We start from the raw sequence: 16977 nt of genomic DNA on the forward strand, positions 1-16977 counted from the left end.
AGGGGAAGCCGTGACAAGCTGTCAGCATCGGCATGCGCTTCAGCCCTTCCTTTACCTGATGTCATAGCTGTGAGCACTCAGCGTGCTGCCAGAGTGCGGGAAAAAAGGTCAGGGGACGATGTTCTGTCAGCAAGGTGAACCTCCACCCGAACAGGTAGGGGTGGAATTTTAGATCCTGAAGATAATACCCAACGTTTCTTTCTCAATCTGTGGGTATTTCAGTCCTTGACATGAAGGAAATGGGCTTATCTTCTCCTGCAGGTGTGGAGTGACACGACGGCCCCAACTTCATATGGGGAAGTGTCACAGGCCAGTTGAACTGGATGGGTTGAAGTGAATCAACACCTTATCAATCAACACTGCCTTTGCTTTCTTGAAAGTAGCGTTTGTTCTCTCTCATTAACTCATGCAAAGGCTTCAGCTGCCTGGTGCAGGTCTACAATTTTGTTTCTGGTGTCCTGTGACAGCTCTTTGGTCTTGGCCATGGTGGAGTTTGGAGTGTGACTGTTTAAGGTTGTGGACAGGTGTCTTTTATACTGATAAGTTCAAACAGGTGCCATTAATACAGGTAACGAGTGGAGGACAGAGGAGCCACTTAAAGAAGAAGTTACAGATCTGTGAGAGCCAGAAATCTTGCTTGTTTGTAGGTGACCAAGTACTTATTTTCCACCATAATTTGCAATAAATTCATAAAAAATAAATTCATCTAATTTTGTCTGTCATAGTTGAAGTGTACCTATGATGAAAATTACAGGCCTCTCTCATCTTTTTAAGTTGGAGAACTTGCACAATTGGTGGCTGACTAAATACTTTTTGCCCCACTGTATAAGCCTGTACAGTGCATTCGGAAAGTATTCAGACCCATTGTCTTTTTACATATTTTGTTACGTTACAGCCTTATTCTAAATGAAAAAGCAAAAACATTAAAAATACATTTTTTTGGGGGGGGGCAAATTTATAACAAATGAAAAACTGAAATATCACATACACATAAGTATTCAGACCCTTTACTCAGTACTTTGTTGAAGCACATTTGGCAGTGACTACAGTCTCAAGTCGTCTTGGGTATGACACTACAAGCTTGGCACACCTGTACCTGGGGAGTTTCTCCCATTCTTTTCTGCAGATCCTCTCAAGCTCTGTCAGGTTTGATGGGGAGTGTCACTGCACAGCTATTTTCAAGTCTCTCCAGAGACCTCTAACGAAGTGGATGGGCCACTATTGTCTAGACATGTACACATGTTAATAATATACAATAGATGGCTGCCATCAACCCCAGACACACCTGGCTAAATTGATGGTTCATGTAATCATTATCTTATAGTATTTTGTTTTGACATGTAGCTAGCTAGCTAAACAATTAACCATAATTCCAACCTATACAGTGCATTCGGAAAGTATTCATACCCCTTGACTTTTTCCACATTTTGTTATGTTACAGCCTTATTCTAAAATGGATTACATTTTTTTTAATCAAATCAATCTACACATAATACACCATAATGACAAAGTGAAAAATTATTTTTAGACATTTTTGCAAGGAGTCACACCTTTTGATACAAAGAGAGCATTAACTTATTTAGATAGCTTTAGTCACTGTTTTTAGGTGGGGGGTTTTAAGTTGAAAAATAATGTTTTGATAATTTTTTTGTTTTTGGGGTAGATCAGCTTTAATATTGCAGATAGATTGTAGCTTCCATCAATAGAATTGTCTGCATGATTTCCAATCCTCCATATATATTTTTTGTAAATATATACTGTATATTAGTAGGCCTGATTACCAACAATGACGAGACAGCCTACAGGGAGAAGGTGAGGACCCTAGGAGTGTGGTTCCAGAAATAGAACCTCTCACGCTCACTCTTTAGTACTGCAACATATTGGACAATGGATTCACCCTCCTCTTGGTTCCGTTTGTGAAACCTGAATCTCTCTAAGATTAGAAGTGGCTTGAGGCAAAAATGTCCTTCCAAGGTTTTAACAATGTACACAAATGACTGTTCACCTGCTTTTTCAGGCTGGACCAGGCTACTTAGCAGGTTAAACGTTTTAGCTCCCATTAAAACACGGGAATGTTGTCACTTTTTTTTTTTAATGTCATTAGTTGTCACAAGAAAATCAAAAACGCTCCATGTAAGCATTTTTTCCATTGTTTCCTCAAAATGACCAAGTGCTCCAATTAGTATTGGAGTCAGGTGAGTTAGCTGTGGCTGGGGCAAAACTGTGACACCAATCAGGCCCTCGAGGAACTGCCCACCCCTGAGTTAGAGGCATTTTAGCACCCTTCCATCTTGGTTTTCACGTTCGCAGCTTGTACCGCATTTCAACGAAAACATCAATCAATATTTTATTCTGTTTTGAGCGGATTGCCACATCCCTAAAATGGCAGCAGGATTTTTGGTCACTGCCCCTCCGAGGATTTAAAGACTCTCATACTTTGAGAGGAATTTCCTCCACTTTCAGTGCCCACCTGGTCTGCACAAGTATGCATGTTTGATTATCTCATTATAGCCTAGTTTTTCATTGTTGATATATTTTTCAAGACAAAAGACTATGATGTTACAAGGTAAACATTCATGGGCCAGAGGCAAATATACGTGACTGTGCTCACCTTTAATGGAAATATTAAAGATGACTAAAGTTCATATAAATAATTCATATAAATAAAGGTGAAATAAATATGTGACTTGTTTCAGGAAACGAGGCGTATGTCACAGGTCACAACTTCACAGGAGAGGCATTTGAATGTAAAATAAATGTTTTTTTTTAATCAAAATGCATTTTTGGCAGAAATGCCTTTTGGAACATGTGAACTTGTATGTGCCTTAATAACAAACTTGTATTACATCTGTAAATACAAATAAAATTATTAAATTACGAGCCTAGCTGGTTCAGCCACGGAAAAAAGCAGGAACCTTCTCGCTGGCCAGGATTGGCTGAGATAATGGTTATGTCAAGAGATGAGTTTAGATTGGTCTGCCATGTAGCACTCTTCTTCTGTCTATAATGAGCTGCTCAGTATTTGTAGGTAATCCTTTCTAACGTGCATTTTTTTAAAAGATAGCGCTCCACTTTCTGGAGGACCGGGTTTTGAAATAAGTGGAATGCCCGGTGGAAGCCGAGTATGATAGCTAAGGAGATGGAGAAACCTCAGGCATTTGATTGCAAATGCAGTGGGAATCGAGAAGAGAGCACAGATGGCTGTTGTATAAATCACCTGTCTCCAGATTACATCTTAAAACTAAGGGGGACATGGCATCCATGACAGAAAGGGAGAAGTGTTCCATGTAAGAGAGTCTAGCTAACTACATTTTCAGATATTATACGTTTCAAATTTTGCCATGAAGTCATTTTCATTGCAAGTTAAAGCGTACTGTGAACTAGCTAGCTAATGTAGGCTGGTTAGCTCGCTAGCTAACATTACTTGTATGATTAGTGTAGTAATATTATTCGTTTCTCCTATCCATTTGCATTGCTAGTTATAGCCTAATGTTAGCTAGCGAGCTAACATTGAACCGAGTTGGATAACGTTTAAATACCTGTAGAGTCATGCAGGGTGTAACATGAGCTAGCTAACTAGCTAGCTACATGTTTAAACAAAATAATCCACTATGTAAGTAACCATTTCACTGTACCGTTTACACCTTCTTTATCCTGTGCATGTGACAAATGAACATTGATTTTATTTGGTATAGTGTGTGTTTATCAGATATGGTAATGCGAAGAACAACATGACCTGCACCAAAGTCAAATTAGGATATAACATTAGGCCAACAAGGCATTCCCTAAATTCTAAAATTCTCTAGCATAGGTATTCCCAAACTGGGATACATGCAATGCCGTCAGGGGTACGCCAAATAAAAATGTGATTCACATTTTTGTTTATAAATGTACTTTTATTTACAGTTTTCTTCACATTTTTACAGTTAAACTTCTTGATACTACCCATCCCGTATCCGGGATCGTGAATACAGCCTCAGGCTCATTACCATAACGCAACGTTAACGATTTGCAAATGAAATGAAACTAATATGCCTGCTCTCAAGCTTAGCCTTTTCTTAACAACACTGTCATCTCAGATTTTCAAAATATGCTTTTGAACCATAGCAAATCAAGCATTTGTGTAAGAGTATTGCAAGCTAGCTTAGCATTTTGCGTAGCATTTAGCACGCAACATTTTCACAAAAACCAGATAACCAAATAAATAAAATCATTTACCTTTGAAGAACTTCGGATGTTTTTAATGAGGAGACTCTCAGTTACATAGCAAATGTTCAGTTTTTCCTGAAAGAATCTTTGTGTAGGAGAAATCGCTCCGTTTTGTACATCACATTTGGCTACCGAAACGAACCGAAAATTCAGTCACCAAAACGTCAAACTTTTTCCAAATTAACTCCATAATATCGACCGAAACATGGCAAACGTTGTTTAGAATCAATCCTCAAGGTGTTTTTTCACATATCTTTTCATTGATATGCCGTTTGTGGAAGCCTGCTTTCGTCTCAGAATCCCATGGAAAAATACCAGCAGCTGAAAATGACGGAGGACACCCGGCGGACACCTGGCAAATGTAGTCTCTTATGGTCAATCTTCCAATGATATGCCTACAAATACGTCACAATGCTGCAGACACCTTGGGGAAACGATAGATAGGGGAGGCTCATTCCTGTCGCATTCACAGCCATATAAGGAGACAATGAAAAACAGAGCCTCAAAAATCCTGCTCATTTCCTGGTTGCAGTTTCATCTTGGTTTTGCCTGTAGCTCCTGTTCTGTGGCACTCGCAGACAATATCTTTGCAGTTCTGGAAACTTCAGAGTGTTTTCTTTCCAAAGCTATCAATTATATGCATAGTCGAGCATCTTGTTGTGACAAAATATCTTGTTTAAAACGGGAACGTTTTTCATCCAAAAATGAAATACTGCCAACAGAGTTTCAAGAGGTTAATTTATATTTTCAAATGCGGCTATACATTTGGGTGAGGTTGTTGTCTCGCCTGAGTCGCCTCGTTTCACTGCCAAAAATAAAATGTAACCATCTAGTGTTCAGTGAAATAACACCACAATGTCAAATACAGGTAGCCTAGTCAAATAATTAACATCCAATCACATTAAACGTTACTCTCTCGCGAGAAATCCACTAACAGTCCATATGTAGCCAAACGTAGCTGCTGCTCATGTTGGTATCTGATGGCACAAAAGCCATGACAAGGAGACACAGTGGAGTGGTAATGCGCGTGCAAGCAGTTGCTCCCGAAGCCACTTGGGTACACTGCAGCATTCCCCGAGATGCTCTTGCTGCCAAGGGAATGCCTGACAGCTTGAAAGATGTTTTGGACACGAGAGTGAAAATGGTTAATTTTGTTAAAGCAAGGCCCCTGAACTCTCATGTATTTTCTGCACTATACAATGATATGGGAAGCGACCATGTAACACTTTTACAATATACATAGTGCGCTGGTTATCAAGGGACAAAGTATTGACACATTTTTTTAAATTGAGAGATGAGCTTATAGTTTTCTTTACTGACCATCATTTTCACTTGTCTGACCGCTTGCATGATGACGAGTTTCCGACTGGCCTATCTGGGTGATGTTTTTTCTCACCTGAATCTAGGATTACAGGGACTCTCTGCAACTATATTGAATGTGCGGGACAAAATTGAAGCTATGATAAAGAAGTTGGAGCTCTTCTCTGCTTGCTTTAACAAGGACTACACACAGGTCTTTCAATAATTGTATAATTTCGTGTGTGCAAATGAACACAAGATTACAGACAATGTCAAATGTGATTTAGCGAAGCACTGTGAGTGAGTTGGGTGCATAATTACGTAGGTACTTTCCGGAAACGGATGACACAAACAACTGGATTCGTTATCCCTTTCATGCCCTGCCTCCAGTCCACTTTACCGATATCTGAACAAGAGAGCCTCATCGAAATTGCAACAAGTGGTTCTGTGAAAATGTAATTTAATCAGAAGCCACTATCAGATTTCTGGATTGGGTTGCGCTCAGAGTATTCTGCCTTAGCAAATCGCGCTCTTAAGAAACTGATGCCCTTTCCAACCACATACCTTATGTGAGAGTGGGTTCTCAGCCCTCACTATCATGAAATATTAAATACGGGCACAGACTGTGTGTGAAAAATGATTTAAGACAGACTCTCTCCAATACAACCCAACATTTCAGAGTTATGTGCATCCTTTCAAGCACACACTTCTCATTAACCCGTGGTGAGTTATTCACAATTTTTGATGAACAAATAAGGTTTTATATGTAAGATGGTTAAATAAAGCACAAAATTATTGATTTTTATTATATTATTATTTGTGCTCTGGTCCTATAAGAGCTCTTTTTCACTTCATACGAGCCGGGTTGTGACAAAAACTTACACTCATTCTTATGTTTAATAAATGTATCATGTAGTGTGTTTGGCAGGCTTACAATGATGGCAAACAACAATATTTGAGAGTACGCTGGCTATGGGGCCAGAGGCAGTACACAGTTGAAGGTTGAATGTTTGAAGGGGTGTGGAACTATAAAAAGTTTGGGAACCACTGCTCTAGTAGAATGCCCGGCTTTTGCTTTGTCACACTCACAACCATAAGCTATTTTCTGTAATTAGCTTAAATAATGATTTTGTTGTGAGTTTCCTGTAATAATGAATGACAACTGTATACAGACATGTTGATAGACGTAGTATGAACCAGCCTTTAGTCTTAATCTCTGGTTGTTTAGTACACGACTGTATTCACTGTTTAGCGCTTAGCCTCACATGTAAATCCTTAAAGAGATGGGTGGGGCTGACGCTTAAGAGGGTGTGAAAGACGTTGAATGGGTGCAGACAGAAGAGCTCTCCAGTAGGTGTAACAAAACATTCCACGACCATTTTCTCAAAACTGGGGTTACAAGTTTATCAACTTTCAAAGCAGAATTACTTTTCTATTGTTTCTCAACTTGTGTGTATGATATACCATTTTTTAGCTCCAAGTCTACTTTTATCTAATGTAAAAAACACAATTTCACATTTTGCTACATAAGACCGAATCGAGCTGGTCGGTCACATATTTAATTTAGAGTTTGTTGTCATACATGTGAATTCCAGTGTTCTGATCGTAACACTTGGGTTGATGGTCACTAGACTAGAGGCTGTATGTTATGGATTAAACTTGTAACTGCTGATATGGTTGACGGCAGACTGGAGGTACAAGGACTGAAGATACACTGATTATTATTGTATGAAACACTGTGATTCTGTAGCAGCTGACAAAGTCACTTTGGACATCCCACAAGCCTCTTGGGCTGTTATTTACAGATGTTGCATCCTGAAGGCCAGTTAGACCTGTTCTCTGCTTTTGTGCTGGAGGTCTTTGTCTGTTTAGTAAAACAAATAGATTTTTGATTGAGTATCTGCGACTGCTCTTCTCTTCTCTTTACTTGGAACTTTCTATTACATCACCCCTCCCTCCTTTCAGGCGAGCCTGGATCTCAGTGAGAGAGGAAGGCCATTCTGTCTGTATCCCCAGGCTGAGCGCTCAAACGCAGAGGGACGATGAGGCTAAGCTGGGTTCGATGGCTGGCTTCTTTGCTGGCCTTGGGCACTGGAATACTCTACATCACATCCATTAAGCGGGAGGTTCATTCTCATGGGGAAAGACTGCAGAGGGCCCAACAGAATGACTCGGTCAGGGGTCAGGACATGCTCAAGAGGCTGGAGAAGATGGAGGCTCACATCGAGAAGCTGGGTAGGTATCAATCTCCTAAATCTAAAAGTGCTGTGAAAAAGTATTGCCCCCCTTTCAGATATTCTATATTTTGCATATTTTTGATACTGAATATTATCAGATCTTCAACCAAAACCTAATATTAGATAAAGGGAACCTGAGTTTACAAATAATACAAAAAAATGGACACTTGTTTTATTTACTTAATTAAGTTAAGTTGCATAACTTAAAGTTCTAAAACCAAGAAATCAAATTATAATATATGTATTCCGTCTCCTGTAATTTGAAAAAACAAATTTGAATTGAATAACATAAATAAAATGCTCAACTATTACTCTTCACTCTTAGTCTCTATCCAACAATGACACCAAGATTCTCAACACACATACTACAGGCTGCCACTGTTAAACATTTTAATTGAGAACCAATTTGAGTCTAGCATGAGCCGACATCTAGAGTTGATCCCCCAAAAAGTTATTTCACACGTCACAGGGATGATTGTGAAAGGGAAAATGTATCTTTGAAAGTAAAGATACATTTTTTTTTATAAAAATGTGTTTTTTGGCAGAAATGCCTCCTGGAATGTGAACTTTCATGTGCGTTAATAACAGACTTGTATTCCATCCGTAAGACATTTAAATTACGAGACCAGTTGGTTTAACCATGGAAAAAGACAGAAACTTTCCTGCTAGCCATTATTGGCTGAGATAATGAACGGGCTGGACATTCCGGGAGGTGAATTTGGATTGGTCTGCCATGTAGCATGCTTCTGTCTATAACATAAACTGCTCAGTATGTGTTGATAGTCCTTTCTACCGCGCTGTTTTTAAAAGATGCAACGTTAGCCATAGAGAACTACAAAAGTTTTGCTGCTTTTCTCAACAACATTGATGCCCTGAATTTAGCAGGCGCTATCAACAGATCACTTGGAAAAAGTGATGGGCTATTTTCTGCACATGCCACAGTCAATATGAAATGAAATGACATGCCACAATGCTGGCCAAATAAAATGTAGCTACAATCAAACTGGAGTTAAATGGTTCCAGTCTGCCGTGAAGCGTTCATCCATGTATATGAGTAAAATCATGCTACATTTTTAGATATTCTAATTTTCAAATTTTGTCAAAGTTGTTTTCATTGCAAGTTAAAGCATACAGCTAGCTAGCGAATGTTAGCTTGCTGGATCGCTAGCTAACATTACGTGTGTGATCTGTGTTGAAATATTATTCAAATCAGAAATCCATTTGCATTGCTGGTTATAGCCTAATATTAGCTATCTAACATTGAACCTAGTTACTAGCTTTAGCTACCTACAGGTTCATTCTACAGGTACAACAATGTTTGTATTGGGAGTAACATGAGTTGGGATTATCCGGTTCATTGTTTAGCTAGCTTCTTTGGGGTAGGGGGCAGTATTGGGTAGCTTGGATGAAAAACGTGCCCAAATTAAGCTGCCTGCGACGCAGCCGTAAAAGCTAGAATATGCATATAATTAGTACATTTGGATAGAAAACACTCTGAAGTTTCTAAAACTGTTTGAATGATGTCTGTGAGTATAACATAACTCATATGGCAGGCAAAACCCTGAGAGAAAATCCAACCAGGAAGTGGGAAATCTGAGGTTTGTTGTTTTTCAACTCAGCCCCCATTGAAGATACAGGGTGAAATAAGTTATGTTTCACTTCCCAAGGCTTTCACTAGATGTCAACTAGATGTCAACAGTATTTGGATTTGTTTACCAAACGCCATAACAAAAGAAGATATTTGGACATAACTGATGGACACTATCGAACAAATTAAACATTTATGCTGGAACTGGGATTCCTGGGAGTGCATTCTGATGAAGATCATCAAGGGTAAGTGAATATTTGAAATGCTATTTCTGAGTAATGTTGACAACCCAATATGGCGGCGGGTATCTTTTTGGCTGCTTTGTTGTCTAAAGGCTGTACTCAGATTATTGCATGGTTTGCTTTCTCCGTAAAGTTTTTTTGAAATCTGACACAGCGGTTGCAAACCAGTTAAGCATTAGGGGCGCTATTAAAATTTTTGGATGAAAAACGTTCCCATTTTAAACAAGATATTTTGTCACGTAAAGATGCTCAACTATGCATATAATTGACAGCTTTGGATAGAAAACACTCTGACGTTTCCAAAACGGCAAAGATATTGTCTGTGAGTGCAACAGGGGTATTTATGTCCGCTGCGTTATGCTAATTTGTTTGAGGCTATGATTACGATCCCGGATCCGGGATTGCTCGTCGCAAGAGTTTAAGGAAAAGTTTATCTAAAGTTCCATGTATAATAGTCGTATCTTTATCAATGTTAATTATGAGTATTTCTGTAAATGGATGTGGCTATCTGCAATATCACCGCAAGTTTCACAACTACAGTTGTGATGGATCGGTCGGGCTCGGTGTCGACTATAAAGGGTCCAGGCCAATTGGCAAAAGAGGTATTGTAGCCCAAGAGTTAGCTGGTATACATTCGTCGGCTAGCCGGGAGATGGGCCTCGAGGCTAGCTCAAGGCTATCTGGTTCTTGATTTAGGACAGAAGCGTTAGCCAGCAATAGCCACTAGGTTGCAGCTACGATGATCCAGTGTAATGGTCCAGAGCTTGCGGCAGGAATCCAGTGACGTGTTAGAGAAAAGCAGTCTGATATGCTTCGATATGCTCTGGGTTGATATCGCGCTGTGCAGACTTGCAGGTATTGAACAAGCTAAAGCTGGCTGGTGCCGAGCTAAAGGTGAAGACCGCTACCAGTGGCTAACAATGACTACTAGCTCATGGCTAGTTAGGTGGCTAGCTGCTGATGGAGGTTCCAGTTAAAAAGTATAAAAATAGCAGATCAGTACCACATTGGGGGAGGCGGGTTGCAGGAAAGTATATTTAGTACTTAGATGGAATGTGAGATTAAAATATATATGGAAAAAAAACTAGAAAGGTTTATACATGGGACAAGACAAACACACGTTCGACTGCTACGCCATCTTGGATTTAACAAGTTGTCTGAACATGTCTAAACATTTTTACATGTCTAAACAAAAGACTCCACTTCGCCATATGATTGCATGACCCATCAAGATATCCAGGTGATTATGGCCATCTATTGTATTTCATGAACATGTGTACTGTACATGTCTAGACAATAGTGACCCATCCACTTAGCTAGATGTTGCTGGGGGTGGCTATAGCATGTCCTTCATATGACCCATCAATTTATTGTGTTAGCGTACTCTAAAAATTACCAAAATGTATAACATATTTTTATCTGGACACTTTGTTTTGTGTTTACCAGAGACTTGACCTGCACCATGAACAACATGACCTGCACCAAAGTTAGATTAGGATATAGGCCAAGGACTAGATGAAGTGTATTTTTATTGAGTTTTTCACTATTGTAGGCTACTACTTTTAGTATTGAAATCTTTGGTTGTTTACTAAACTACTTAGTCCGTTTAGCATGTCTTCACATTAGAATCCTTAAAGAGATGGGTGAGGCTAAGGCTTAAGATGGTGTGAACATTGCTGAATAGGTGTTGGCAAAGAAGAGTTGTCTAGTAGATGTACAAGGGCCATTTTTCTACCAAGTTGATCAACTTTCAATGCAGAATTACTGTCGCATTGTTCCTCAACTGCAGTGTATGAAATACCATTTTCTAGCTCTGAGTCTCTACTTTTTTCTCATGTAACAAACACACTAACATTTTTTACAACATAAAACTGAATTGAGGCTGTCGGTCACATTTGTTCTCAATTAAATAAACAAATAAAGGATTAGATAAAATCTATAAAATATGGCCAATAATAATTTTTAGAATGTGCTTTAATCCTGCACACTGTTGTTTGATCTCAATTAAATAAAGGCTTTAAATAAACAAATAAAGGATTGGATAAAAAAACATTGGCCAAAAATCAGAATGTTCTGTAATCCTGCATACTGTTGTTTGATGTACAAAATGTGTTACATTTAGATCCAACAATTTCTGTGTGCCAAAACAGCTACTTCAAGGTAATCCTTCAAGGTAATCCTCCAAGGCAGAACAAACCTTATTAATCAACTTTTTAAAAATCAAATGCAAACAGTAGTTATGTAAATGAGGTCATAATCTGTGTGTATCAAAAGGAGTGGCTTTAATTGATTCTGGCGGCCTTAAACAATCTGAAATACACAGCAACAACCAATTAATGACAGTTTGATGAGCAGCTGTCTTGTGTCCACAGTGAAGTCAGTCAACAACGGGATCAGTCTGAAAGAGGGGCAGGCTGTGAAGGATACCGAGGTCAAGAAGGAGAGGAAGGTGGTGAAGAAGTTGTACCCCAACTCAGCTCTGTTTACAACCTGGGGTGATGAGCTCTCAGAGGAGGAGCAGAAAGAGGCAGAAGGGTTGTTTCAGATGTATGGATACAACGCCTTCCTGAGTGACAGACTACCCCTGAACAGGGAAATCCCTGATACTCGCGATCCTAAGTAAATCCTTTTCCTCATGTCTCTGCCACCTCTACACAAAAAATGAAGGATAACTCAAGACTTCTGAATTCTAACCAGTCTGTTCCATTGCGCTCATCCGAGGTCAATTCCATCTCCAGCCCTTTTAATGCAATTTGATGAATGACACTGAAATGGATTACCTTTAAGAGTGAAACAGCAGCTTTGGTGAAGTGACTGAATGATATGAGGTGGACCAAATGTTTTTGTTGTGTCTGTCAGGTGTGCTAATCACCAGTACCCCCATGACCTGCCCACCATCAGCGTGGTGTTGATCTACTTGGACGAGGCCCTGTCAATCATCAAGAGAGCTGTCCGCAGCATCATAGACAAGACCCCCCAACACCTACTCAAAGACATCATACTGGTGGATGACCACAGCTCTAATGGTTCGCCTAATTTGTCTATGCTCTCTGCCCTTTGTCTATGCTCTCTACAAACATTTGAAAGTATATTTGAACTCAAGTGTGGCTTTCAACTTTTGTTGTGTACCAATGATTTGCAAGTGTCTGCTTTCCCAGAGGACCTAAAGGAGAAGTTGGATGCCTACATCAGCTTCATCGATGAAGAGCGTCCGGGCCTGTTGAAGAGAGTGAGACACTCAGAGCAGCTCGGTCTCACACAAGCCCGCCTCTCAGGGTGGAGGGAAGCTGAAGGAGATGTGGTGGCCATCTTGGATGCCCACATTGAAGTCCACGTGGAATGGTAGTCTGAATGGTTTATATTATAAAGACACTCAGTGATATTTTTTTGTCTCCTTTAATGCAATGTTTTCACTTTGTGTTTCTGTGGACAGGGCGGAGCCTCTGTTAGCTCGGATAAAGGAGGACCGCACGTTGGTGTTGACACCGGTGTTTGACAAAGTCCATTTCGATGACTTGACAGTCACACGTTATTGGCCAAGTGCAAGTGCCTTTGACTGGGCCCTGTGGTGTATGTACGAGTCCTTCAGACCTGAGTGGTATGCCTTAAAAGACGAGACACAGCCAGGAAAGTGAGTTGTTTGTGATTTCATCAACGAAGGAATGTCCTGTTTCACAAGTCTGTTTGAATAGGAGAAAAGGAAACCACAGCTTTGGGAGGAAATTCTTACCTAATATTTACACCTGTAATGTTATTTTGCGTTATCTATTCATTAAAATTAATGTCACGTCTCCCATTTTAGAAATGACCATTATGTGTTGTGTATGTTTGTCAGGAGCCCCTCCATTATGGGCATACTAGTGGTTGATCGCCTGTTCTTTGGGGAAATTGGTGCTCTGGATGGTGGTATGAAAATCTATGGAGGTGAAAATGTTGAACTGGGCATCCGGGTAAGCCCCTCTGCTACAGTTTATGAATGAATGTTTGAAATCAAAGCAGACTTGTGTTTGCAGATTTGCTTTCTGTTCTTGAGTCGTTCAGTTTGAACAAACAAATCTACGTCCAAAATCCAGACACTTCAGTCCATATCTATAAACTCGTACTTGTCTCTTGGTGTTTGGTGTGTCTAGGTTTGGCTGTGTGGTGGAAGTGTCGAGGTCATACCTTGTTCTAAAATAGCCCACATCGAAAGGGCCCATAAACCCTATCTCCCAGACCTGAGCATTACAATGAAGAGGAATGCTCTGAGAGTGGCTGAGGTCTGGATGGATGAATACAAACATAATGTCAACATCGCCTGGAACCTCCCACTGAAGGTACTGTACACAACAAAACATTCAAAAAATAGTGTTTTTTCAGCTGCTCCTATGGAATAACAGTCATCGCTGTTATGCATGCTTTGTGTTTGAAAATAAGTAGACTAGACAGTCAATATTCTAAAAATATTCTATTACTCAATGCCATAATAAAGATCATAGGATCTATGTAAAATGATGGTGGTAAGCCATCATCAAGGATTGCTCACATAGTCTGTGATTCTGATTTTGGAATCTTCCTCTTTCTCACCACAGGATCATGGCATAGACATTGGGGATGTTTCAGAGAGGAAGAAGTTGAGAAAGAGTCTGAACTGCAAACCCTTCCAGTGGTATCTGGACAATGTGTATCCAATGTTAGACCCCCTGGGTGACTTGCTTGGTTATGGAGCTGTGAGTGATGCTAAAATGTTACTGTTGTTTTGCAATTATTTCATTATATATAATTACTTCTTCAATTGGACGCAGGGTCATAATTCCAACTCATTATCAGAATAGGAATTTGCACATTTATAACTGTTTAATCTGTGTCCATAAAATCAACAGCTGGTCAATGACCTGAAGACGGATCTCTGTATAGATCAAGGCCCAGTTCCGGGGAACACACCTATTTTATATGGATGTCATTATTTTGGTCCACAGGTTTGTAGAATCATTGCTTAGTATTTTAGAATTTAACTAGCGGTATACTAAGGTCCATACCATAGCAGAACCGGGATTCAACCCATACCACAATGCAAAGTACTGTCAAAACCACAGATACAGAAAAGTCTAAATATCTATCCTCTCTGTCCAGAACTGTTATTATCGAGCCAGCGGGGAGATCTACATTGGAGGCATCAAGTCTCACAAGTACAACAGTAATCGCTGTCTGATGGACATTGGCACTCAAACCCCAGGACTGTATGATTGCAAGGAGGCCAAGCAAAAGGGATTCCACATGCTCTGGGAATTTCAACAGGTAAGCACTCCGACATGAAATAGGGAAATTGATGCTTATAAACTGTTGGAAACATGGGAGATGTCTTTGACTTTAGTGTGATGTTGTACAGTGGAATGTTTGCTGTGTTTTACAGGGAAAAGCCATCCAGAACAGACAGACAAAGAGATGTCTGGAGATTGCCCCAGGGGAGGACACTTTCTACCAGCTCATCATTCAGGAGTGCAGTGGGCAGCACTGGAAAATACGGAATGTGATAAAAGACTTCTGATACACTGAGATAGTTAGGCCTACTGTACCAGAGACAATACAGCAGGACTATAGGAGTTGTGCCGCGATCATAAACAAGTGGGAAAGTGGGACTTACCACAAACGATTCGTAAAATCCACTTGAACACCCCTCCAACTGTAATTCCCCGTGGGAAACTCGTCTATCATCCCTGAGATTCAACATCTCCCAGATGCTGACCTCTGACGTCACCTACTAAGGAAATTACCTTTTTAACGGCATTATCAGCAGTTAAATGCAACAACAAAACATTATTTACACTAAGTTTTTGAACACTATCATTTTTGTACAAACATGATAGCTGTATTTGCAGTTTATGGTTGACGCAGCCTGTTGGCCATTAGCCAACCTGAGTTCTCAACGAGTTGAAAGCACGTGAATGCACTCAACTGATATTTACGACTTCACAACTGGTAATTACCACCTTCCCACTTTTTTATGAACATAGCATTATCATTACGCTTTGAAAAGCCAATCAGTGGTCAGCAGTGAGATGAGTGTGTGATCTTAGTGAGCTGTTGGTTGGACATAGCTTCATGGGGAGAGATTTACAGTTTCTTCACAGAATGTGGAATGCTGTTGAGCTGTGCTGTCCTTGGTCCTGAATGTAATTGCAAAGAAATAATAAATATGATTCCTGTATTTTATGCTTATTGATTCACTGTAGATTTTCAACAAAGAGGGTCATAGAATATTTTTCTGCATTGACATCATGTAGAGCGGAGTTGACATCAGTGTAGTTTTGAAGAAGACCCGTCCTCGACTGCTCAGGGATTTCTCTATGAGTTCTCTCTCTCTTACAGCTTTGGTGGCAGGGAGTTATACAGTGCATTCGGAAAGTATTCAGACCACTTTACTTTTCTCACATTGTTAAGTTACAGCCTTATTCTAAAAAGTCCTGGCTCTGGCTGGGCCACTCAAAGACATTCAGAGACTTGTCCTGGAGGGGAAGCCGTGACAAGCTGTCAGCATCGGCATGCGCTTCAGCCCTTCCTTTACCTGATGTCATAGCTGTGAGCACTCAGCGTGCTGCCAGAGTGCGGGAAAAAAGGTCAGGGGACGATGTTCTGTCAGCAAGGTGAACCTCCATCCGAACAGGTAGGGGTGGAACTTTTAGATCCTGAAGATAATACCCAACGCTTCTTTCTCAATCTGTGGGTATTTCAGTCCTTGACATGCAGGCAATGGGCTTATCTTCTCCTGCAGGTGTGGAGTGACACGACGGCCCCAACTTCATATGGGGAAGTGTCACAGGCCAGTTGAACTGGATGGGTTGAAGTGAATCAACACCTTATCAATCAACACTGCCTTTGCTTTCTTGAAAGTAGCGTCACACTCCTTTGTCCACAACCAGAGTTTATTCTCTCTCATTAACTCATGCAAAGGCTTCAGCTGCTTCGCCAGCTTTTTGATGAACTTCCGCAGTAGTTCAGGAGGCCCAGGAAAGACCGCAGATGGCTTACATTCTCGGGAGCAGGTCCCTCTGCAATGACAGTCACTTTCGATGGAGCTGTGTTCAGAACGTCAGCATCAATCACATGGCCTAAGGACTCCACTGCATGCTTGCAAAAGTTGCAATTCTGTTTTGCGAACATGTAAGCCTTACTCTTCGAGTCAATTAAGAGGTTTTTACATTTGAGTAATTTAACCGACGCTTCTATCCAGAGCGACATAGCGATTGCTCATGCACGCAGTAGCAAGAGACTGCCACACAGCTCCCCAGGACTGCTGTTCAGAAATATCAGCCCACAGAGAGAAGCACGAGATTGAACTTCACTCTATTAGTCGCCAACCGGTCGATCGCGACCGATCGACAAGGTATTCCCAGTATATCGGCAAACATTTCTGTAAAAAAAA

The 16977-nt window shown here is 40.4% G+C and overlaps 1 protein-coding gene across 4 annotated transcripts; it reads left to right on the forward strand.

Moving 5' to 3' along the window:
- The first annotated feature begins 7316 nt into the window (after nucleotides 1–7316).
- LOC135514947 (probable polypeptide N-acetylgalactosaminyltransferase 8) lies at nucleotides 7317–15762 on the forward strand. Of its 4 annotated transcripts, none has more exons than XM_064938700.1 (12): nucleotides 7317–7743; nucleotides 11698–11748; nucleotides 11948–12194; nucleotides 12435–12601; nucleotides 12734–12917; nucleotides 13009–13206; nucleotides 13411–13525; nucleotides 13706–13891; nucleotides 14147–14284; nucleotides 14438–14533; nucleotides 14688–14852; nucleotides 14968–15762. In XM_064938700.1, the coding sequence occupies exons 1-12, from the start codon at nucleotides 7551–7553 to the stop codon at nucleotides 15100–15102; spliced, it is 1875 nt and encodes a 624-aa protein (XP_064794772.1). In that variant the 5' UTR covers nucleotides 7317–7550; the 3' UTR covers nucleotides 15103–15762. The 4 variants fall into 4 exon arrangements, with proteins under 4 accessions (XP_064794772.1, XP_064794773.1, XP_064794774.1 ...); XM_064938702.1 differs by lacking the exon at nucleotides 7317–7743 and adding an exon at nucleotides 9467–9578; XM_064938701.1 differs by lacking the exon at nucleotides 11698–11748 and having other exon boundaries at nucleotides 7318–7743.
- The last annotated feature ends 1215 nt before the right edge of the window (nucleotides 15763–16977 follow it).

This window comes from Oncorhynchus masou, chromosome 26, assembly GCF_036934945.1.
Source record: "Oncorhynchus masou masou isolate Uvic2021 chromosome 26, UVic_Omas_1.1, whole genome shotgun sequence".
Lineage (NCBI taxonomy): Eukaryota > Metazoa > Chordata > Actinopteri > Salmoniformes > Salmonidae > Oncorhynchus > Oncorhynchus masou.

Bases quoted from the DNA above. Each gene is read 5' to 3' on its own strand.
- LOC135514947 (XM_064938700.1), top strand. From the start codon at position 7,551: ATGAGGCTAAGCTGGGTTCGATGGCTGGCTTCTTTGCTGGCCTTGGGC. The intron at 12,602-12,733 runs GTTCGCCTAATT...CTGCTTTCCCAG, and splicing joins GGATGACCACAGCTCTAATG to AGGACCTAAAGGAGAAGTTG. The intron at 13,526-13,705 runs GTAAGCCCCTCT...TGGTGTGTCTAG, and splicing joins ATGTTGAACTGGGCATCCGG to GTTTGGCTGTGTGGTGGAAG.